At 35.6% G+C, this 25,348-nt stretch overlaps 2 protein-coding genes across 3 annotated transcripts in view; one reads left to right on the top strand and one right to left on the bottom strand.

Annotated features, from left to right (window-relative positions):
• Positions 1 to 516: 516 nt before the first annotated feature.
• LOC117337528 (cleavage and polyadenylation specificity factor subunit 1-like) overlaps positions 517 to 25,348 on the bottom strand; it is a 44,464-nt gene continuing 19,632 nt past the window's right edge. For both annotated transcript variants that reach the window (XM_033898548.1, XM_033898549.1), the window contains exons 17-38: positions 18,919 to 19,060; positions 18,175 to 18,344; positions 17,390 to 17,538; positions 16,578 to 16,673; positions 15,705 to 15,783; positions 14,856 to 14,956; positions 14,160 to 14,280; positions 13,799 to 14,029; positions 12,917 to 13,069; positions 12,460 to 12,576; positions 11,286 to 11,373; positions 10,715 to 10,799; positions 9,581 to 9,722; positions 8,008 to 8,076; positions 7,417 to 7,500; positions 6,632 to 6,808; positions 6,368 to 6,434; positions 5,573 to 5,620; positions 4,633 to 4,791; positions 3,203 to 3,332; positions 2,239 to 2,377; positions 517 to 1,824 (exon numbers count right to left, since the gene is read on the bottom strand). In XM_033898548.1, the coding sequence (XP_033754439.1) occupies positions 1,777 to 1,824; positions 2,239 to 2,377; positions 3,203 to 3,332; positions 4,633 to 4,791; positions 5,573 to 5,620; positions 6,368 to 6,434; positions 6,632 to 6,808; positions 7,417 to 7,500; positions 8,008 to 8,076; positions 9,581 to 9,722; positions 10,715 to 10,799; positions 11,286 to 11,373; positions 12,460 to 12,576; positions 12,917 to 13,069; positions 13,799 to 14,029; positions 14,160 to 14,280; positions 14,856 to 14,956; positions 15,705 to 15,783; positions 16,578 to 16,673; positions 17,390 to 17,538; positions 18,175 to 18,344; positions 18,919 to 19,060 (2,595 nt within the window). In that variant the 3' untranslated portion in view covers positions 517 to 1,776. The remainder of the gene's footprint in view (positions 1,825 to 2,238; positions 2,378 to 3,202; positions 3,333 to 4,632; positions 4,792 to 5,572; positions 5,621 to 6,367; positions 6,435 to 6,631; positions 6,809 to 7,416; positions 7,501 to 8,007; positions 8,077 to 9,580; positions 9,723 to 10,714; positions 10,800 to 11,285; positions 11,374 to 12,459; positions 12,577 to 12,916; positions 13,070 to 13,798; positions 14,030 to 14,159; positions 14,281 to 14,855; positions 14,957 to 15,704; positions 15,784 to 16,577; positions 16,674 to 17,389; positions 17,539 to 18,174; positions 18,345 to 18,918; positions 19,061 to 25,348) is intronic.
• Positions 22,000 to 25,082, top strand: LOC117337529. The gene is made up of 3 exons (XM_033898550.1): positions 22,000 to 22,180; positions 22,818 to 23,252; positions 23,574 to 25,082. The coding sequence occupies exons 2-3, from the start codon at positions 22,824 to 22,826 to the stop codon at positions 24,774 to 24,776; spliced, it is 1,632 nt and encodes a 543-aa protein (XP_033754441.1). The 5' UTR covers positions 22,000 to 22,180; positions 22,818 to 22,823; the 3' UTR covers positions 24,777 to 25,082.

The following is a 25,348-nucleotide window of genomic DNA, read 5'->3' as shown; positions in this document are numbered from 1 at the left end:
CTACCAAGTTTGTTCAAATGACAGACATTGACTTGCTTTATCAGTCAGAGGTTAAAAACAACTTCTTTTCAATAGCCAAAAGAAATCAGGATCATGATATTGGGCAAGCAGCATGCTGAGATGAAAGACCTTGGCCTTATTTTCAAGGTCACAGAGATCAAACATTAAAATCCTCCTTGGATATCATTTCAAATTGACATCTAAAATCAACACATTATAAATAATTTTTAAAAATCAAGAAGTTGAACTTTATAAAAAGGACAAGATATGTTCTTCTTAGTACTGGGAGGCAGAATTCAAATTGGAAAAATAATTACAGTATTTATAGAATTTTGTCACAATTGCTGAAATATCCAGGTGATACAGGCCCTCTTGGCCTCTTATTTGTTCGTAGGGCCAGCTACCACACAAGTCTCGGACAAACATTTCAAGTGGGGAGTACTTCATGTGCTGTGGAATATGATACAGGTATCACTTAAAGTTTTCATAAATGGTTACAAAACTCAAACTCATCAATACTTTGACATATTTATTTCTATTTACATGCACAATGTATAACAACATGGTAAAATACATGAATCAATCTTTGATTGATAAAAATCTTGACATTTTTATGTACAGATATCTACTAACAAATGCATGATTCCTTGAATTCAAAGTACATGTATACCTCACCATACCAACATTTTCTTTCCATTCTGTAGAAAAAATATGGACTCTTTTTACATTGTCTAACAATTCTCACCAAACACATACAAGACATTACTGAATGTTGTATGTTTAGACAGATTTTTCATGTATAATAAATATTAACATGTCTCCTTTTTAAATTTTCAACAAAATATCTTCATGACCATAGAATTATTCATAGCAAGATGACAAAAATACCATGACAATTGTTAGGTATGCCATAAAAATTCATTAGTTTTTTAATTAAGAAGGTTTGAAATTTCAAACAGCATTATAAATTCCTAAGATTTTGCGAATACTTTATTTCGCAAACTTATCTCTTCAGACATAATCGCGAATACATGATTTTGCGAATGCTGATAAAGAAATTATGTTAAATTCGCGAATATTGAGTCACAGAATATATAAGACTCCTATATGGCACCATCCAAAGGTGTTATTTTCGTACAAATAATTGCAAAGGATTTGAATTTGCAAATGACTCTCCTCAAGTATTATAGTGAAAATAAATCCCACTTGAAATGTAAGTGATATACAGTAACATCTTCCTATAGCACTAGAATATGGAAAAAAAAACATGGATGAACATAATTCAACTCTCAATTATTCGTCATTCATACATTCACCCCTTCACTTAGCCCGAGTTTTCTCTGGCTCTGTCACCTACACCAGATATGGTGACAGGGCCAGAGAAAACTCGGGCTACCCTTCACTACGAAATGATAAATACATGACAGATGATGATGCAGATCAATAAATGCAGCATGAAAATGAAATGAATTTGTTGCTATAACAACAGATTTTACAAAATGTTTTGAAATCAGTGTTTTCTTTAAAATTGGAGATTATCTCAATTCTGAGATTTAGATTTTTCACTTCAATACTAATTTATAAACAAGTCCCGTCATTCACATAGTAAACTTAATTCCTATCAATCACAATTTTTTCCAGTTTCATTCCCTGTTTGTTTACTCGTTTGTGTACTTTATGATATTTCTGAAATGGTTTTTTTTATATCCCAGATTTTGGTTGTGGTGATCTTCCTTCGTCCTTGTGACATATCAGTTTAATTATCATATTTAATCCTCAGAAGTGTGCTGTCAATCTGTCGGACTCCATTAAGTCTTCAATAATCTACAAAGAAAGATTTCTTTTTAATTTTCAAAATCTATCTCTTGAATGAAATATTATTATACTTCATTTAGTCTTACAATGATACTCTGGGATTTCCCTTCCTTACATTGAGATTGTTACAAAGGAAATCCTGAAGATATTGCGCAAATTGAGGGAGACACTAAACATTATAATTTTAAACAAATTGTTTGATTCATATCCTTGAAAAAAATACATTCATATAAAGGTGATAAGGCAATTGAGATAAATGTGCGAGAGATATGTCGATCATATATTCTGAAGCCAATAATGTATTGCGACGTTGCTCACTTTCAGTTCAAAAAGTCTGTATGTGAAATCTATCATACTGTGCAGTGTATGATGGGATATCAAACATCCACCATTAGTGTTGATAATAAATTTTCATCAAATTACCTGATCAGCTGATGTTCCGATTCTTTTGGCAATTTCTGTTTTCTCCATGACACTCAAGTTTGGATATTTCCATAACAGTTCTCCGTCAAGGATATTTTTCTGTAGGTTTCTCAGCTCCGGACATGACTGCTTCAATGTCCTTAACAAAACAGAAGGAAAAAGGCGATTTTTATTATACCGTACTGGTGTCACAATTTTTCCCCATGATAATCATAACTGTCATTGTACCAATCTCGGAAAACGACACATTGCAGAATTATTTAGAGATGTATTTAACCAGTAGTAAAGTTTTTTTCTGTAAACTTGAACAGATCTATCCATAGATTCCCCTGTGTGAAACAATTTTTTATCTTACCCTCAGTTTGTGAGAGTAATGTCATCAATTTGTGTTAAAATGACATAATTTTTCTTCCTCTCTAAATAATGACCTAATTACCAATACCTGCTCACAACAGCATATAACTCTGTATTATGAAAAGATGGAATTGCCAAACACTAGTGAAAAGTCTTGCTTGGAGTCTCAAGAATCTATCAGATATCAGAAACCCCCTCTCTCAACCAAATGGGTAAAAAAATCATATCTCTTCTCTGAGTTCTCAGCTATAGTGCAGCTCTTAATAGCTTGTTACCAGAATAAATATCTGTCCATCAGATAGTTCCCAAAGCTTTTGTCTTGTATCTCAATGCACATACAGTAGTAGAATTCTAAATAAGATATTCTACATGTGATATAAATCATTTGTCTGTAATAAGTACACGTATATTTTTGAAGCAGTACACAATCCATGAAAAAGGGAGGTAACTCTCAGGTTTGATCTGATGTACTTTTAGCGATCTCAAAGTTCATGCTCTGGATTCATCACAAACATATCAATAATTTAAAAAAAACAACAGTTTTATGCAGGAAAGATCTTTCAGATCACAGTAATTCCAGTTATACTGCTCGTCATTTTCTCCCTCTTACCTGTAGGCTCGAGGATTTAAGCCAGCCAGGTGTGGAAGCTGTGTATTGAGGGCATTCTGTAACATGAGCAAACGTCTGTACACCTTCTCAGACACGGGGAGTAGGTAGCCCATACCACCGTCCAATGTGGCTGAAAAAAATGATAACTCAAAATTATTCAAATAGATTCCAAAAATGCCGTTAAAACAGAAAAAAAAAAAAAAAAAAAAAATTCCTTGTTTGCATGCAGGGTGAAATAATATACCTTTGTCTCAGGGATTAACTCACTGAATCAAGAAGAATGCTCTGTCAGATGAGTGATAGAGACCATACTTAACAAATCTATCACAGGGATCATTTTGGAGGGGGCCATGGGGCCATTGGCCCACAATTTTCCTGAATGACCCACATGATTCAGAAAAATCCTTTAAATTTCTATAAATGGCCAATAAATTATATTACAGATAGTTCTTTTTCTTGAAAATGACCCATCCATTTGGTAACTCAAAACAATCCCTGTTATCACTATGTACAAGCCACATCATTACATTTACACAGCTCCCTCTGTTTTTCTTTTCTCTCTATACAATCACCACTGCAATTTGCTGAGCACCATGAATATGAAAGAACATGGAAAACACATTCCTGTCGAGTGCCCCAGCTATTATACACTGAGGCATAGAAGCATGCTTCATCAGCTGAGTGTAAGGAACCATATCTAACACTATGTATAAGCCACACAGACCCAATCCATCAGCTGAGTGTAAGGAACCATATATAACACTATGTACAAGTCATACTGACCCACTCCATCAGCTGAGTGACAGAGACTGTATCTAACACTATGTACAAGTCACACTGACCACTCTATCAGCTGTTAGTGTAAGGAACCATATCTAACACTATGTACAAGTCACACTGACCCACTCCATCAGCTGATTGTAAGGAACCATATCTAACACTATGTACAAGTCACACTGACCCACTCCATCAGCTGATTGTAAGGAACCATATCTAACGCTATGTACAAGCCACACTGACCCACTCCATCAGCTTATTGTAAGGAACCATATCTAACACTAAGTACAAGTCACACTGACCCACTCCATCAGCTGAGTGACAGAGACCATATCTAACACTATGTACAAGACACACTGACCCACTCCATCAGCTGAGTGTAAGGAACCATATCTAACACTATGTACAAGTCACACTGACCCACTCCATCAGCTGAGTGTAAGGAACCATATCTAACACTATGTACAAGTCACACTGACCCACTCCATCAGCTGAGTGACAGAGACCATATCTAACACTATGTAATATAGACAACATGGCAGTGTTATATCAGTCAGTGGCTCTGTATAAAAAAACAAAAAGAAAATATGAAAATTTATATGATGTTGACAAATGTTTTGATGGACTGAACATCACAGTCATTCTGTACTTACCAAAATAGGTGATGTTCCTTTTCTCTGAAGCTCCCGTCATCCTCCTGTCAGTGCCTGGTTCCCGGAGACGACATCGTACACGGAACATTGTATTGATATGAGATCCCACGTTGAACTCAGCTTTCCGTACCAACCGATGGCCTCCATGGCTTTCTCTGGCTGTTAAAAAGTTATAGAATCAAAAATTAATTTCTCTCAGATACAGTCAGTTATTATTAATTAATGTATATTCCTTATACATAATCTCAAGATCAACTCATCAAACTCTAAGTTTCAAGGTCAACTTAGCAAACTCTAAACCACAAGGTCGACTAAGCAAACTAAACGTCAAAGTCGACTTAGCAAACTCTAAACCTCAAGGTCAACTTAGCAAACCCTAAACCACAAGGTCGACTTAGCAAACTCTAAAACCCAAGGTCAACTTAGCAAACTCTAAACCACAAGGTTGACTTAGCAAACTCTAAACCTGAAGGTCGACTTAGCAAACTCTACACCACAAGGTCGACTAAGCAAACTCTCAACCACAAGGTCGACTTAGCAAACTCTAAACCACAAGGTCGACTTAGCAAACTCTAAAACTCAAGGTCAACTCAGCAATCTCTAAACCACAAGGTCGACTTAACAAACCCTAAACCACAAGGTCCACTAAGCAAACTCTAAACCTCAAGGTCAACTAAGCAAACTCTAAACCTCAAAGTCGACTTAGCAAACTCTAAACCTCAAGGTCAACTTAGCAAACCCTAAACCACAAGGTCGACTTAGCAAACTCTAAAACTCAAGGTCAACTTAGCAACCTCTAAACCTCAAGGTCGACTTAGCAAACTCTAGCCCTCAATGTTGATTAGGCAAACTGAACCTTAAGGAAGTCTAACAATCCCTAAACCTCAAGGTCCTTTTATACAAAATAATATAACATGATATAAAATATGGAGTATCTTACCTTCTGGCTGGTAGGTGTAAACTATAATATTCTTCAGGCTGTCTGTCACTGAAAATAGAAACATTTCTTTTTTTAAACAGAATTCCAAAATATAATCACCTGTTTCATATTTGAATTGTTTTCAACCTTTTAACTAGACAGAATGAAAAAAATATCTTAATACATGCCTTTTTTTTTATTGATCATTAATTTCATTGTTTCCTGTGTCAATGTTGATGGGTGTTGACTTAGCTTCACCATTTAAACATGGGTCATACACTCATTTGGTATCAAAAGTGGGAAAAAGAAATCACTCTAGGGTGATGCAGGCAGAGAAATTCCAACCCTAGGAACTGGGTTTTTGAATATGACAAATTCTCACACCAGGGGTCTCCTTGTCTACAATTCACAGGAGTGAGAGATTCTATTCCTTTTAAATCTACACAAAATATTCACATAATACACAATTGAATTAAAATATCTAAATCTTGGTATAATGTAAAGTCATTATTTTAAATCAAATAAATTGGGTCATAATTCTATCCAAATTTTTTACTGTATCTAATTTTTTTTACAGATTCATCGATCTTAAATAATCCCTCTCGAAATTTTTAATACCAAACTTTTACATTGCAGAGGGGGCTTTTTTGAGAATAAGTATGGTACTCAACTTTTACACTAGGGGAGGATTCTCATTTGAGGATAAATATGGCACTTAACTTTTACAATAAAGGATGGGCTTATTTGAGGATAAATAAGGTAAATTATGATAGAAAAACCCACTTATACTAATCACTGAGACCACTAGTGACTTACCCACAAAAGACAGCAAGTTGTTGTCGATGAGGAACTGAGTTGCGTAAGTTTCCGATTGTTTCACATCCTGAAATTATTATCAATACAATCCAAATCATTCGAAAGTAAATTAAATGAATCGGAATGAATCGCTCTTTACACCAAAAACCAAAAGACCAAAATATAAATAAATTCACTGAAAATGATACACAAAACACCTGTATGAATGTTTGACCTTGAACTTGACTTGACATTTGACCTTTAACCTGTGACCTAGACACCTACCCTGCTGACCAGTGATAGAACCTTGAAGTCCTCCTGGTACCGATAGATGTTGATGTTCTTTAGGAGATCGGATGCCATGATGAGGTTTTTCGCGGTAACAAGGTTGTGGATGTAGATGTAGGAGTCGATAAAAGCCACACCCTCCAAATCGTCATTCTTAAACTGCCAGATGTAGAGCTAGAAAGAGAGGAAATCAGTATGTATCCCAACTTCATACTTTTGTGTATCTTTTATGCATGGAAAGAGGACAATGTCTTAATATGGTTCAACCTCTCATTCAGTACATTTATATGTATAACAATAACTGGAGTTACATAGTAGACGGGTACTCCTCAGTTACCTCCCTTGCGTCCTTACAGAGGACCCGTAGAGAGTAACCATGGTGAGTAGGAATTCCTACTCCAAGGTAATATGTACTCTTGGTGCTGAAATCTATCACTTCTCTGTATTGGATTTTTTCGTGTCTTAAATTAGCAATACATACAACAAAAATAATGTAGTTGATAAAACAGCAATGGCCGATACGTATATGATCTAGAGCTACGATTGGTCCATTATTTCCTACCTTCTGTCCAATAGCAATGCCTTGATGGCAAGATATGATCTAGAGCTACAATTGCAATTGGTCATACATGACTTACCTTCTGGCCAATAGCAGTGACCAGGAGGCCACAGATATGAGCTTGAGCTGTGATTGGTCCAACATAACTAACCTTCTGGCCAATAGCAGTGACCAGGAGGCCACAGATATGAGCTAGAGCTATGATTGGTCCAACATGACTTACCTTCTGGCCAATAGCAGTGACCAGGAGACCACAGATATGAGCAAGAGCTGTGATTGGTCCTTTCTGTTCCTTAGCATAGACAACCTAGAAAATGGATATATAAGTTAAATGAAGGTTTATATAATATTCAACCTTCACAATATACAGTGTTTTTTCATAACATTGAAAATATTAACCTATTAATACTGTATAGGTGTTAAATTTCATATGGCTTACATTTCATGCTTGTCCCAGTCCAAACTAGTTTACAGGTGTTAAATTTTGCACCTTGTAAAATTCTGTAGTTAACAATTCTATACATTTGTTTCTATAGATATTAGCTGAGGATTTAAACTACATTTAATAACCGTGAACACAGCAAAATTTAATCCCATGCAAAAACATTACCGTACAACTATACAGTGATGCAGTCTTTATCTCCTTATCCTGACACAAAATCCAGGAAATATAATATAATCTATTATCATACAACTTCTCTTGTATACAGTTGTTTCCATAATGTATCCAAAAGAGGAATTCCTGATTTTCTTTAACATTTGTTGAACCTTATAGATGATATACGAAATGAGAAGTTCGGGAACGACTTCCTACCTTGATTTTGTTCTTGGTGAGAGGTTGTCCTGGCTCTGGCACGACTTCGATGATGTCATAGATCAATATCTACAACCAATCAAATCTCTTGTTAAAATATATAAAATATACATTTGTTGGTATGCAAGTCAACAAGCCTTGCATCGCTTAAAATTACAATACATGATACCTTTGTTTATGCTGACCAACTGGTTTATCAATTTTAAACATTCCATGCAAAAATTTAATCTTACAGACCAGCAAATGTTATGCATGTCTGGAAAGTCTTTTTCATCTGTCAATGTTCGCAATAAGTATAATAAGGTCACCATGTCAATATTTATTTCATAAAGGAACATTTCTGATGTAAATGTTCCAATAGTTTGAACCATGATTAATGAAAACGACCTTATATTTTCTAAAACAAGAGATTCCGGAGGGATCTTGGTGCCCGCCAATGAAAAATCTTAATTTGTTCTATGCGAGACTGATCTTTTATTTTCGTTTTTCTTCTTTCCTCTTAATTATTTAAGAAATAATTAACGATGATTCGTGTATTGTTGCAGGATATACAACGAGGATGAGGATATTTTGCAACTAAATTAATAACGAAGGCCGCAGGCCTGAGTTATTAATTAAAATTGCAAAATATCCGAGTCCGAGTTGTATATCCTGCAACAATACACGAGTCAAAGTTTATTTCTATTCTACCATGTACTGTTTAGTTTCGAGATCAACCTCTTTCTAATAGAAAAACAGCAAAGAAACCCGGGAAAACCTTGTAATCATTTCTTGAGTATTGCATTATTTGTTGATGAAATATACATTTCTTTACAGGCACTACAGTACTACGATCAAGAGCATCTATCATATGGCATTGATTTTGAAAATTAAAAAAAAAAAAAGAAAAAAAAAAAGGGGGGGGGCCTCCGTAGGATTCGAACTCGCGTCGCGATAAAAATTTAATGAAAGACTAACCCATTAGCCCACTCGGCTATAGTATCCCTATATGGATTGTGTGAATATTAGATATATAAAATTGTAACAGCCGTGACTCACGAGCGTGTATTATTGGCACCAGTGTGTATTATTGGCACCAGCGTGTGTTATTGGAAAATAATACATGGTTTTAAACCAATCAAAACTGGCGTTGCATAGCAAACATGGTAGAATTGATAATAAAGCTTTGGTATTTTTGAAAAAATAGAGATACCACTTAGCTGCTTATTTTCACGGATAAAAATGTCGCGATTTTTATTCAAAATGAAATAATTTTAACAAATCAAAATTTTGTGATCTGGCTATAAGAGAATATCTAATATTAATCTGAGTCTTATTATTCCATGGATCAAATTTTTGCGACCACATCAATGATTCACAATATAGCGAAAATATCATCCCTGCAGAAATAAGTGGCTATACGGTAACAAGGATTGTTTAGGATGGACAAATGACAGACAGCTGAAAATTTATTTGAATTATCCACCATAATGAATACAATTTTATCTGCTATTTTATTGTCAACCATTATCCTTCAACACATTACAGTTATTGCTATGTTATTTAGACTACCTCTCCTCCCTATAGCACTTACCCTGCCTCGACACTGCACCTCCTCCCCATAACACACGGTCGTCCCAATCACACCATAGGATTTGTAACCTGTTAATGTCCCCTCCGACTTCAGTGACACACACTTCATTATAGTGGCATGTTCCCATTGGTCCAATTCAATCCTTCAAAATATACCAAGAATCATTTAAAGAATGAAAAAGATTTGTCTTTAAAGAATGGTATTTGAAAATTTCAATGTCCTAGAAAAACCTTAGAGAACTCCTTGCCAAGGCTTAGACAAACTCTAGACAAGCCTTAGACAACCCCAGGACAAGCTCTATAGGGAACAACCAACCAATTGAAAAAATATATTTTTGAAACAGCTCCTGTGTATAGAACGTTGAGCCAAGGATAAAATGTCTGGCAGCCACTGATTGGCCAGTATGTTATGAAGTGAGAAAATAGATATGTAGCCTGAAAGGTAACTATCAATAAGAAATGTTGATATAAATTTCTTAAGTCCGATTGGTTTTTTTCCCAAAAGTTCACGTAATAATAGTAAACAGGTAAACATTTAAAATTTTTGAGAATTTTTACTGCGAAATTCACTTATTTTCAAAATGGCTACCCTGGAGAAAATTTGAGCTGAAGGACCCAACTTTTTTTTTTGATTAGGTGTTATATCAGACCCTAAACTTTTGTTATAAACCATAATCGTCATATTCAATTCAAGAATTTGAATGAAATAATCCAAAACGTTAACACTAAGGTCTATGGGAAAACAATTGGTTGGTTGGTCTCTAAACAGCCTTTAGTCAACCCCGTGACAAGCTCTAGACAAGCCTTATGCAACCCAAAGACAAGCTCTAGATTATCCTTAGACAACCCAAGAGTACAAGCTCTAGACAAGCTCTAGACAAGCTCTATATTATCCTTTAGAAATCCAAAGATGAGACTTCAGACATGTGTGTTCAGACAATCAACTCATTATTAAGATAATATATCCATTGCATACAAAGAACATAAATTATATTTACTGAATTTTTCTCTCTTTCTGTTGCCACATTCCAGCACTGTTTTAAAATCATAAGACTTTTTATCAAATGTCAGTTTTGTGATGTCACTTTTGGCGTTCATTTTCAAATCTGCTTTATTCCCTGCACAGATTACTCACTTGGTGTTGGGTACTACTTCCCAGGATGTGGGACTATATAGCTGTACAATGAACCGCTTCAGGTTGGGGTAGACAAACCTCTCATCTGTAATTATAAACAGTCAACATTCATACAATGAACCGCTTCAGGTTGGGGTACACAAACCTCTCATCTGTTATTATAAACAGTCAACATTCATACAATGAACCGCTTCAGGTTGGGGTACACAAACCTCTCATCTGTTATTATAAACAGTCAACATTCATACAATGAACCGCTTCAGGTTGGGGTACACAAACCTCTCATCTGTATTAAATTATAAACAGCCTTGTTTAACACCATAAACTTACTTTATTTGGCATACTCAAATTGAAGCACATTTCCGAACTTTAATAGATTAGCGCATTGATGTTTTGACATGCAAAAAACTATATTATTTAGAAATTGCGTATAGAAAGTGCAATTAGTGCAGTCATAATTTATCGGAATACTTCCAATGTGAAAAGCGCTAAAATAAGATTACCACTAAAATATGTACAATTACAGTAATCCAAACTACTGATTATTCACTTTGATCTTTGGGATACTAACCTTTCTCCACAACATCAAACTCTCTTTCCTCGGATGCTTTAGGCAGGAAATTACACAGTTCCGGTACACTGTGGACTACTGAGTAAATCTGAAAAAAAAAATATTACTGATAAAATGTGGCATTGAAATTGTGACAATTGTTTTAAATAAAAGCAAAGAGAGTTGGGCTTGCATAGACATACATGTAATCCCGGCCTCACAGATAAATCAAATTTGTACAGAAGTTCAGTACCTACCCACAGATAAATCAAATCTGTCTAGAAGTTCACTACCTACCCACAGATAAATCAAATCTGTACAGAAGTTCAGTACCTACTCAAAGATAAATAAATCAAATCTGTGTAGAATTTCAGTACCTACTCACAGATAAATCAAATCTCTATAGAAGTTCAGTACCAACTCCTAGATAAATCAAATCTGTACAGAAGTTCAGTACCAACTCCTAGATAAATCAAATCTGTACAGAAGTTAAGTACCAACTCCTAGATAAATCAAATCTGTACAGAAGTTCAGTACCAACTCCTAGATAAATCAAATCTGTACAGAAGTTCAGTACCTACTCATAGGGAAACAAATCTGTGTAGAAGTTCATGAGGTGGTCCTATAGGCAGATTCTGTTGTTCAGTGGTTACCTCTAGAGCTGGTAAATTTGTATATATCATACATTTCAGACGAAGAGGATCTAACATGAATATCACTAAGTCATACTGATTTCAATAATTTGATACGACACAAACCTTCCGGCAAGTGCCATATCAAATGATTCTAAGTCTAGATAAGCTGAACAAAAATTAAAGAGTCTATTATTACAAAACTCATATTTATGAGAAATTCACTAAAAACTTTCAAAACTGATTTCCATTTAAGACAAGCATATTTCAACTTGGACAACACCACAAGGAAAATCTTGTTACATCTGTATGGCATCAAAATGTAACAGAGCGCATGATTAATTAAATTGAAATCACTGCCTCTGCTAGGGATCGAACCCGGGACCTCTGGCTTACTAGTCTTATGCTCAACCGATCAAGCTAAAGAGAAGATCTCCCTAGCCAAGCTGTATATTGCAGCTAGTATTTACCAGGGTTACAAAAATAGTATTATTAGACATGCCATATGATGTATATGAACTAGGCTAATTACAGTTCAGGCTAGATTTAATGATATACTGTACCTTGCTCTCGGGATGGTAGGCTATAAAATGAGGAGTACAGCGTAGCGGAACTTTTCTCACTGGCCATGGTGCGTCATATGTCAAATGGGTGGGTAGGACACTTATTCTCAGCTCTCCCTTTGAACCACAACAGAAAATACACCAAAGCTACTTTTACGAACTTAAACACTTCAATATATCAAAACAAGTTTGTCACATACAAGTATTGTAAACGTCACTGCATGCTTTAATACAAACATTTTTACCACCACCCTGTAAAATTTCTTTGGCTTGAAAAAACGGATTGTATATATTATCCCTTATACTCAACAAGCTAATCTGTTAAAAACCATTAATTTTAGTTTAATACAGACTATAGTGATTTATTTTACAACCATTGGAAATCCACTTTAATATACATCAATAAGCTTAATTTTGAAAATTTCAGAATTTTTTTCTGTTTTTAGTCTATGCTTACCAGGCCATTGAAGTAGAGGAAACCCTTGGGACAGTTAATGTTGTGGAAAGGTGAGAAACAAGTGACCTTGCCATCAATTCCCATCGGATGGATACGGAGACAGCCTCGGGTTGTCATAAATATCCAATGAGGGTACGCTCCACAAATAAACACCTGAAAGGTACAAGTAATGTATTAACATAATTATACAGGACAGGTGTAGAAACAGCTACAAGTAATGTCATATAGTTCTACAGGACAGGTGTTGATGCAATGAGCCAGGCTGGATTTGAAACCAAGAACCAAAGAACCAAATTAAAAGGAAAGAAATCTAATTAAGTTCCCAACTTAAATAACCATAGCTGTTTTACAGGATGTCAAACAATACACAGTTAAACCAATCACTTAGAAGACATAAATGCCATACTTAGTGATACAGTATAGAGAAATATGTTAGTTACCAACTTTATTTTGAAGACATACACTAAACACTACGTCATTGACACAGTATACCTCTAGTTATTAAAATATAGATAACACACTCGTGTCGAATGTAGCCTGCCTTGATCACCGATAAAAATCTCCCTATCTTTTAATATAACTCTGGGCTATTCAGGTAAAATCTATATCATACATATATATTCCAGAAATGATAAAGAAATTACATCCATACTGGGTACTGAAGATTATAAGGTCTATTAATTATGTGTTACAATATGAATTAAACCTGCAGTCCTCTGATCTGTTAAATAGATATATTACTGACATAACCTCGGTCATCATCTAGCTGCCAGTGGTACATTTTTACTTTATTGTAGCCTGTCAAATCACTTGATATATATTACCATACCTTTTTCATGTAACTCATTATTGTCTAGATGCCACTGGTATACTTTCACTTACCCCATTGTAGCCTGCCAGATCGCTGAAGTAATGAAGCATAGTTGTATCTGTAGATTGTTGAGATTCATCTCCGTCATCTGGATCTGTCTTACGTTTGTACTTTCCGGCTCGTCGCTCCCGGAGAATCACATTATGCTGGACTTTTTTAAAACGAAGCTTCAGGTGGCTCTCCACAGGAGTTTGGTGGAAAGGAAATGCTTCATAGATGTAAAACTCATCATCTACTCTAGCCTGTTATAAAAAAGACAAAGCGAACTTATCAAATTTTGATTTTAATACACAATAATAAATTTAAATGCAATTTTTTTTCTTTTAATTATGCCCAAATTAACTGAAAAACCTTAAAAAAACAACAACTTACAAACAGGAAAGATCGAGAGTTGCGGTATCCCAGGCCGACCATCAACAGCTCTTTAATATTTGGCATGTCGCCAACAATTTTCTCCTGCCGCTCACTTCCTGGCATTCCCATTCCACTGGTACTATAGACAGAGGTAACAATATACAATTATCTACCTTGTATGAGGTTGACAAGAATATTCTATTTACAGTTCAATCATCATCATTAACTTGAGGAAAATAATATCAAACATCAATAACCAAAGTTTTATCATTTGAACTTAAATCAACATTTTAAATGTTTTATTTAGATTTTTGACTTTATAATGAGACACCAATACTGAATTAGTATAAAAAAATTGCAAGATATAAACTTGTTTGATTTTATCAAAAGTTCGAAGCAAAAAGGGTGTATATTTTTTTTTTAAATTGTTAAACAACCTACAATTTTCTCCATCAATTTTCTAGGTATCTGGATGTATTTGTTTTACAGATATAATGAAAAAAAAACTATGATGTTCTCCACAAATTTTCCAGGTTTTGGTTATATTCTAAACACATAGACAGTGGTAAATAAAAGTCTTGAAAATAGACTAAAAGCTTACAGCATATGAATAAGGTACAATATCAAGTTCCATTATCTCAATAGAAATCACAAACCTCTTCCCTAAATTCACATAAAAATGTAGGTCAAACTGACTCGCTGACCAGTGCTTACCTGACTTTATCTGTCATCTGGACACTGTCCACTAAGATCTTTTGACCCATTGGGAAATTCTTTACATAGTAGCTCATCTTAAAATCCGGCACACTGTATATCTGTAACAGAAACCATTATACAGATCTATTCACATCACATTTAACAAGATAGAAAAGGCCAAAGGGGCCTGTATTGCATGATTGTAGTTCAAGGTCACTTCTAAAAGTAAAATAACATAATTTCATCCCGCAAGCTGAATTATAAGTATCACAACTTTAGTAAGTACGGTTCCTGAGAAGTTTTCAACAATTTTGACCAATATATGAGTAATCAGTATTTATTGGAACAAACTTGATAGATCATCACCTCAGGAAGCTATATGCTGTGAAACTAGTCTGATGCTTTTGAAAGATAATCTTTCGTTGATATTTTCCCTGAAATTTTTGAAGAAATGCTAAAATGGCAGAAGTATGAACATACATGCAAAGATAGTTCTTCTTTCAAAATCTCAGAAAATACTGAAAATTGTCTTAATAAAAAAGTTATTATGAGTTTTGAAGCAATGCTGTAATAACCTACCTCCAGTACACCGTTTCCCCGACACACAAGTGCCCAGTAAGTGGAGCTGATATTACTCCTGTAATAACCTACCTCCAGTACACCATTTTCCTGACACATAAGTGCCCAGTAAGTGGGGCTGATATTACTCCTGTAATAACCTACCTCCAGTACACCGTTTTCCCGACACATGAGTGCCCAGTAAGTGGGGCTAATATTACTCCTGTAATAACCTACCTCCAGTACACCATTTTCCCGACACACGAGTGCCCAGTAAGTGGGACTGATATTACTCCTGTAATAACCTACCTCCAGTACACCATTTTCCCGACACATAAGTGCCCAGTAGGTGGGGTTGATATTGCTGCTCTTATTCTCCCTTTTTGGCCTTTAAATATAACATTTATATTACGTTAATTTATATTTAATTAACAGATTTAAATGCTTTAGAACTACTTCTGACAGCAGTGAAAATGTTGGTGACAAGAGCAGATTTATACGTACATTTCACTGACAAATGGAAAGCATTAAGAACAAGACAAAGTGCCATATATACAGTATATACTTAGAGCCATTCTCTCAGTCAATATTTCTTATTAATTTTCAAAAAATTAAGATTTTTTTTGGATGTTTCCATCAATTAGATTAAGAATTTACGTAAGTGACTATGTCATAAAGGCTCAAGACATATCAAATTATTGAACTAATTTAATTAATTCCATATGACATAGACAAGAGTCTATGATTCTGTTTATCACATAGCTCAAAAGACATATCAAATAATTGAACTAATTTAATTTATTCCATATGACATAGACAAGAGTCTATGATTCTGCTTATTACATAGCTCAAAAGGCATATCAAATCATTGAACTAATTTAATTAATTCCATTTGACATAGACAAGGGTCTAAGATTCTGTTTATCACAAAACTGATATTTATGACAATATGCATTGTGCGAAAACTTTCTAATTAATTTCTATATTAGGTGAATTTCAAATTATAATCATACAGTATGTTTTTTAAGGAAAATTGTGCAACATCATATATTAGTTGTGATGTCATAAAGAATTTGTAACATAACAATAGTGTATTCCACATACGATATTTATGACATAGCCACATTACATGGTAGAACGGGCCAGTAATAAGATAAAATGTACAGTATACACTCCTCTTACCCCTCAGATTCCGACCGCATGCTGACGTCAAACGATGATGTGAATACGGAAGTGTCCGTCTCCCCATATAAAAGTTCATCTTCATCATCAATGTTTCTATAAATTTGAAGAGAAAAAGTGAAATATTAAGCAGAAAATTCAATACCAATCACTCTAAATCCATTAAAACACACATACATACACTACACTCATGCGTTTTATACGAAGGGGAGGCCATCATTAAATGACCATAGCTACTGATAGGACATTAACTAATACAAATCAAAACCAAACCAAATCCATTAAAATCACAGATGAATTATTCCAAACTTGTTGTCTATTGGTAAAATACATGTAGTTCTAATGTTTTCCAAACAATAACATTTATTGAAATGAAATCAGATACGTTGTCAAACAACTGGCCCTGGTTTCAGTAACGTTCCTTCACTTACATAAATCCCTTCACTTAAAATAGTCCACAAGACAGAATTATTGGATTTCATCTTGGTTAAGGAACTTTGCTTAAATTCTGTAATTGTTTCCAATGGACAATTTTAAGTTAAGAAATACTTATGAAACTGAACTCTGGGACCTTATTATTCAACATTCTACTCCATTTCAACTGAATATTCTTAACCTGGACTTCCAAGCCTCTCTTTCTTATCTTTGAGATACCTGTAACCTTGATTTTTATTCACTATTTTATCTCACTTTCACAGACTATCAAGACCTTCACCACTAGACTGAATTCTGATCACCAACTTGTGAACTGTGACCATGACCTTACTGCTGGTGGTCAAGGTCACCTGAATTCCTTCATTGTCTATCCTTACTCTGTGTCCAGTGTGAAAGCCTTCTCTGTTGAGGGTTTCATGTCTTTTGTATCTGTAATTGTCTCCTCCTCATCATCTGTCTTGGTTGTCATGGTAGTAAACATTCCGCTGAGATCTTTATACAAACACAGGGTCAGGAGTCGGGAGTGCTGAAGTAAGACAGCTTCAATTAATAATGCGATCTTCATACAAAAACAGGATTAGTAGTCTAGAACATTTTAGAGGTATTGAAGTTACTTCAGCACCTTCATCAACAAAAAAAAAATATCTGTCAAGGATCGTCTTGTACACAAGCTTATTCTAAGTGGTCATGTGTGGCACTTTTGACCTTTAACCTTGACCGATGACCACCAAATTCTAATCAGGTGAAGAATTTGATGGTGAATATGAACTAAATCTGCCCAGAGGTACATAAGATATCTTGTATACATGCTTTGCATGGATGGATGCCTTTGGATGTACACACAGACAAAGTGATTGCTATATACCACCCTTTAGTGTGTTGGGGAGGGGTATAATAAATAATAAATAAATCAATTGTTTAAATACCATACACCCAATCATCAAATTTTTCAAAAAGTGCATTTAATCGAAATTTTCTTCAATCCATAATTTTTTTTAACAATTGAATGACAGTGACAACTCCTAGAACTTCTTATTTAGCAGAAATGGGTTCAGAATAAATAGGAAATAAATTTAATATGGCTAAACATCAATATGTGTGGTTTCTCAACTCTCCTTCTCTCGACTCTCCCATTCTTCTCTCTAACCCAATATGAACATACCTGAGATACTGATGGCCGAGTGGTGACGAGTCGGACACCATTGATGTCCTCTTTCATAGTCAGCATGGCAATCTGACCTGAACTCGCCATTAGTAGTACATACGGATCAGCTAGGGAACAGTGAACGAGGGGCGAGCCGATGTCGACCGGGATGTGCTGGATTTGTTTTACTGTAAAACACAGATACACGACAGAATGACACAAGGGGCTGGACATATTTCATACAGTAGCTAACACAGAGGCTAGACATGTTTTAAATATAGCAGGTAACACAGGAGCTGGACATGATTTAATTGTATATGGTATATATGGAGAGCAGAGCGGCAGAAAAGGTCAGATGAGAATAAACTTTGATGATATATTCAATATGCCTATTCACACTCATACTTACAAACCTGAAGAAAATGTTTCATAACAAGGGTTGGGTGCTTTATTACAAAATATATACAGCATATAGTGATCACATAAGTATTGGATTTATTTAAATTCACTTTTTCATTATCAACTCATACATCATTTTAAATCTTATCCAAAAATTTAGCTGTCCTCACTTCAGAGAATGAGCAGCCATTTTAAAGTATCTCATGTATTTTAACAATTTTGCCAACAGAAGTTTGGTTTCTCCATTATTTCAACCAAGCATAGTGATAAATGAAGACTGGAATCACAGAAAACATTAAAGAAACAATCCTTTATGATCGTTTTATCAGTTGGAACATTAAAGATTTACAAATAAGGACTTACCTCCCTCCAGCAGTCGGACGCCTGTAGCAGAGACCTGGATAATGTATTTATCATTCCCGATGTTACCGGCGAAGATGGTGGCCGTCTGTGTACTGAAACCACTATGGTCCAGCTCCATGATTTCTTGGCCTGTTTGAAGGATCTAAAATAAAAAAAAAATGTTTTCAATATTTGTGAAGTATACTGGGAGAAGGAAGAGTATTAGTCAGATATGGATTAGCCTGAGAAATTCCCATCTATCAGTATTGTATATACAGTCAGATGGATCTCACACAAGTTTCCATGTAATACTCAATTCATTAAGTATGTTTGATAAGTGTAAAAATGTAAACTTTATTCATTTTTATAGCAATTGCAAAACAAGTTATATATCAACTTATATTATTCACGCTTGTTTGCCCGGATGTAAGCAGGCGAGGGGTATTACTGTGGGAGGAAACCGGAGTACCCGGGGAAAACCCACGTGATCAGGCATGTGACCTTATATCTTTTCACGTCCGATCGGGGAATCGAACCCCAGCCGCCTAGGTGAAAGGCAAGTGTGTTACCACTGTGCCTCCCGATCACCCAAAATTGTTTAATAATTCGGTGTGATATAAGCCTTCAGGTGTCTGTCATATTAGATAATAAACAAGTTTAATAAACTCAGCTGGACATAGAAAGGGGTGAAGAATCTATTTCTCATGAAGGCAAAGGTAGAAATCAATAAAACGCTTTTTACTCATTTCCACAAAATAAAGTCAAGTTTTGACCCGCATACATTTATCATCACCTAAATAAGCATGTGATGCCATTTATTTATATCTATACAGGCCATACAATATATGTGACCTACTGAATGTATATAGATGTAATAAACAATAATTATGACAGAGTAGAACAGCCTAGATATTAAATAACATCATGAACAAGTACAGCATCTTAAAATTTACAAAAGTTTAAATGGGAAGTAATTTTATACATCGCATGAAATGAATAACGCACATATTATGATTTTTTTTTATATCAACGACATTATGCAGATGAAGATCAAGGAATCTGATCGCTGAGAGAACCAAGTTCGTCTCAGAATGGATATTTACCTAATGTACAAGAGGCCCAGAGGGCCTGTATCGCTCACCTGGTTTCATGAGATATGAAACAAGAATGATGCTTAAGCATATTTGTCGCTGGTATTGCTATGTCAATATATATCATAAGCATTTTATATGGGTACATGTACATTGGTTTTATTTTAATACTAAAAATGCCAAAAGGTACATTAATCCATGAAATGAAATTGACTTTTGGCGCGACCCCATAGGGATGCTACCACACAAATGTGAGTGATATCCATTGCTTAGTTTCAGAGAAGATCTTGTTTAGACCAATTGGCCCCTTTTGACCCTGCCCTCTGCCCCCTGGGTTCAGCTCCTTCCTTTATACAATTTTGAATCCCTACCCCAATAGGATGCTAATAGTAAAAATATGAGCTGTTTCAGAGAAGTTGTTCATATCAATTTAGCCAAATTGACCCCTTTTGGCCCAGCCCCTCAGCCTCCAGGGGGTTGGCTCCATCATTTGTACAATTTTGAATCCTTAACCAAAGTGAATGCTACCAGTCACATATTAAAGATATCCATTGCTTATTTTCAGAGAAAAAGTTGTTTATATCAATTTTGCCAAAATAACCCCTTTTGGCCCCGCCTCTTAGGTCCCCTGGGGTCAGCCCTGTCATTTGTACAATTTTGAATCCCTACCCTAGGGGGTTGCTACCAGGGAAATATGAGTGATATCCATTGCTTAGTTTCAGAGAAGAAGTCGTTAATATCAATATAGCTATATTGACCCATTTTTGCCTCGCCTCTCAGGCCCCTAGGGGGTCAGAACCACCATTTGTACAACTTTGAATCCCCACCCCATAGTGATTGCTTCCAGGCAAATAGGAGCAATATCCTTTGCTCGGTTTCAGAGAAGAAGTCGCTTATATCAATACAGCCAAATTGACCCCTTTTGACGCCGCCCCTCAGGCCCCTTGGGGGTCAGTCCTGTCATTTGTACAATTTTGAATCCCTACTCTAGGGGGTTGCTACCAGGCAAATATGAGTGATATCCATTGCTTAGTTTCAGAGAAGAAGTTGTTTATATCAATTTAGCCAAATTGACCCCTCTTGGCACCGCCCCTCAGGCCCCCCGGGGGTCAGCCACACCATTTGTACAATTTTGAATCTCCGCCCCATAGTGTTGCTACCAGGCAAATATGAGCAATATCGTTTGTTCGGTTTCAGAGAAGAAGTTGTTTTTATAAATATAGCCCAAATGACCACATTTGGCCCCGCCCTTCCGGCCCCTGGGGGTCAGCCCCATCATTTGTACAATTTTGAATCCCCACCCCAAAGTTATGCTACCAGGCAAATATGAGTGATATCCATTGCTCGGTTTCAGAGAAGAAGTCGGTATCATCAATATAGCTATATTGACCCATTTTGGCCCCACCCCTCAGGCCCCTAGGGGGTCAGTCCCATCATTTGTACAATTTTGAATCCCCACCCCAAAGTGATGCTACCAGGCAAATATGAGTGATATCCATTGCTCGGTTCCAGAGAAGAAGTCGTTAATATCAATATAGCTATATTGACCCATTTTTGCCTCGCCCCTCAGGCCCCTAGGGGGTCAGCACCACCATTTGTACAATTTTGAGTCCCCACTCCATAGTGATGCTTCCAGACAAATAGGAGCAATATCCTTTGCTCGGTTTCAGAGAAGAAGTCGTTTATATCAATATAGCCAAATTGACCCCTTTTGGCCCCGCCCCTCAGGCCCCTGGGGGTCAGCACCACCATTTGTACAATTTTGAATCCCCACCCCATAGTGATACTTCCAGACAAATAGGAGCAATATCCTTTGCTCGGTTTCAGAGAAGAAGTCGTTTATATCAATGTAGCCAAATTGACCCCTTTTGGCCCCGCCCCTCAGGCCCCTGGGGGGTCAGCCCCATCATTTGTACAATTTTGAGTCCCCTACCCATAGGGATGCTTCTGACCAAATTTGGTCAAATTCTGATCAGTGGTTATGAAGAAGAAGTCAATAGTCCCCTTTCACGATACCGGTTGTATAGAAGTAATCAGAGTTATCGTTCTTGATTTGAAATCAAAACGAGGCTATCAATTCCGGGTTTGATAGTCGATCAGCTGATGAAGATCCAGCTACAATTTGACAGTTCAACTTTAGTGACAGATGCTGTAATAATCTACGATCTTTGTGTGCTGATACTTGTTTAACGGTATGTACAAGGTCATTATACGTCTATTCATTGTATTTTTCTGTGATTCGACTCAACTTTCTAGAGTCTTTCGTGACGTTAGTCGACACAGGGGCTTGTGTTGTGGTATTGATGTCTTCGTTATACGACATTTTTTACGCAACATTTTTATTCTTGAGCATTAATTTGTTACAGTGTGTCAGTGATTATTTTCCCATTAAGTTATTAACTTATTCGTGTAATATCACACAATATTGATAATTTGATATTGCATTACTTACTTACTTTAATCTAAAAATAGATAGCCTAGTCTACGAGGTTTCTAATTTCGTTTTCGCCATTATATTTGTCGCTAAAGCTTGCGATGCTTCAAGCAAGTTATGCGCTTCAAATGAAGTTTTCATTGAATACATTAGACAAAACGCTGGAGAAGTATGTATATAATCTGAAAATAGATAAACTGTCAGAGAATTCTAAATAAATTTGGACAGTCAGCTGTGAGTCACTGGAAACACAAGTTTGAACTGATTAACCACTTATATAATTAGATTTCTATACAAAAATTATATGATATTGAATCATCATAAATTTATCTAAAAATAATTAAAAAGGTAATAATTAACCCTCATTTGTATTTTTGTCCATGATTTCATTACAGATCTCCATGGCTTCCAGGTCTTCAGCAAAGAAGTCTAAGGCTTGGGAAGGGCGAGGGGCAATGTGTTGTGTATTTGGTTGCTCTAATAGAACTTATACCAAGGAAAATGAACTTTCACAACATCATTTTTTTCGCATTCCTTCTCGTGTCCTTAAATCTCCAGCACTAAAGAATAGATGGTGTTCATTAATTAAAAGACAGGATGGTCGTGATGGATTTAATTTAAAACCAACTACTGTTATCTGTGATAAACATTTTACTGCTAAGGACATTCATATTTCTCTTGTTTCGAAGAAGTGGACCCTAAAAGAAACATCTGAGCCATCTATATTTGTATGGAAAGAGGAAAGATCCGAGAGAAAACCACCAAAGCAGCGGCTTTACTTTCCATTGCAAGAAAGTACAAGTTTACCTGAAGATGAAACAAATAATAAGGTAAATATTGTTTAATGATTAAAGTATAAAGTTACCCTATAATATCATCAATTGATTACTACATGTTATGAATAAAGCTAAATAGTATTGTGCATACATGCAAGTTTATATGAGATTGTTTTTTTTACTCTATATGAAATGACCTTCCAATGATAGAATCTACATGTATAACCAAGAAAAAAACAACTAAACTAGTTAAAATTACATTATATACTTGATAGAGTATGTTAGTATGTAATGCCAATTACATGTTCTGTTGGTCATGTTCATCTGTATTTTTTTTTGCACTTATGATATATATAGTTTTAACTGTTTTTACAGGTTCTAAAACATGAATGTTCAGTCTCAATTGCCTGTCAGACAGAAGCAACATATAATTACACATCACTTGACAAATCTTGTCAGACCAGCCAGCAGGATTTCCCCAGTTCAGTTGCTGATCATCAATATCATGAGCAGTCCGAGTCCAATTTATTGAACGAAATTTTAAAATTAAATCAACAAATATGTTGTTTAAAAGAGCACATCGCAGAGCTTGAAAATGAAATTGAAGGCAACAAGTTTTCATTTGAAAAAATAGAGGACGATAAGGATGCTGTTCAATTTTATACTGGTTTTCCTGATGCTAAAGTGTTTAACTCTTTTTATGCATATATCTTAAAGAAAACTGAAAAATTGAACTATTGGAGAGGCCGAAATGAAGTGGATGACTCTATTCCAGCTTATCAGGAAAACAAAAGAAAACCTGGGAAAAAGCGTGCATTAACTGGAAAAGAAGAACTATTTATTGTTTTAGTGCGTTTGAAAGTTGGTTTGTTTGTAAGGGATTTGTCCGACAGGTTTCACCTTTCTCAAGGACACTTGTCCAAATTATTTACAACCTGGATAAACTTTTTGCTGTATGAACTTCAGGAGTTATTCCCCTTTCCATCCCAAAATATGACCAGACAAAACATGCCACCAGAGTTCAAGGATTATGATACAACAAGATTGATTATAGACTGTACAGAAATGTATGTAGAAGTCCCATCATCCATGGTTGCCCAGTCGCAAACATGGTCATCGTACAAACATCATAATACTTTCAAAGTTCTAATAGGAGTGAACCCTAATGGGTGTTGTACATTTGTGTCCGATCTTTGGGGAGGACGTGTCAGTGACAAAGAGATAACTATTAAGTCTGGTTTGCTAGATTTACTTGAACCAGGTGACAATCTCATGGCAGATAGGGGTTTTGACATAGAAAACATTCTTCCCTCTGGCGTTTCCTTAAATATACCCCCTTTTCTAGGAGGACGGAGTCAGTTTACTGCTGAGGAAGTGGACAAAACCATGAAAATAGCTTCTCTGCGAATCCATGTAGAAAGAGAAATAGGGAGGATTAAAAATTATCATTTATTGGACGGTGTATTGCCACTCAGTTTAGCTCATGTTGCTGGACAAATTGTGAAAGTGTGTGCATTTTTGACCAACTTTCTCCCTCCTTTGCTTCCTCCATCACACATGAGAGTTACAAATGGCTGATAGGTTCAGGAAAAGTTTGAATTTAAAATGTAAATTAGGAATTATTCTCTCGACTTTTTATGCTATTCTGCCATTATAAATCCATAGTCACTGTATATAAAAGGTGGGTCTTTAGGAAGCACTGGACACTTATTGGGTCAAATACAGTATATTATGTGGCCAGGCAGTTATAGTGTCCAACATTCCTACATAGTCTTCCAGTTCCAGTTGTGTACATTTACATACCTAGACCAAAACCACTGCTGATCTGTTACATAATTAAGTGATATATATATGTATTAAAGAAATAAAACATGATAAACTTTCTGTACTAGTCCTTTTATTACATTTCAAAATGTTTTAAGTACAGTTTAACCTCTTTATCTTAGTATTTCAATCATGATAAGTCAGCATATTGGCTACATAACACATTCTCAAATGTAACCCATTCATCAGTTCGAGTTACATCGAGATAAAGATGTTTGACTCCTCAAGTAATCACCAAGTACTGCACAAAGAAATAGTTGTGACACATGGATATTTGAGTATTCATTTTTATAAAACTGTATACTTGGTCAAGATATATATAATGG

Source organism: Pecten maximus, chromosome 11, assembly GCF_902652985.1.
Source record: "Pecten maximus chromosome 11, xPecMax1.1, whole genome shotgun sequence".
Lineage (NCBI taxonomy): Eukaryota > Metazoa > Mollusca > Bivalvia > Pectinida > Pectinidae > Pecten > Pecten maximus.
This window is presented reverse-complemented; position numbering and strand designations above follow the sequence as displayed.

What these genes read in the sequence shown, in the direction of transcription:
- LOC117337529 (XM_033898550.1), top strand. Translation starts at nt 22,824, where the DNA reads ATGGCTTCCAGGTCTTCAGCAAAGAAGTCTAAGGCTTGGGAAGGGCGA. An exon ending in AAGATGAAACAAATAATAAG is followed by an intron (nt 23,253 to 23,573) that starts GTAAATATTGTT and finishes CTGTTTTTACAG; the next exon opens with GTTCTAAAACATGAATGTTC.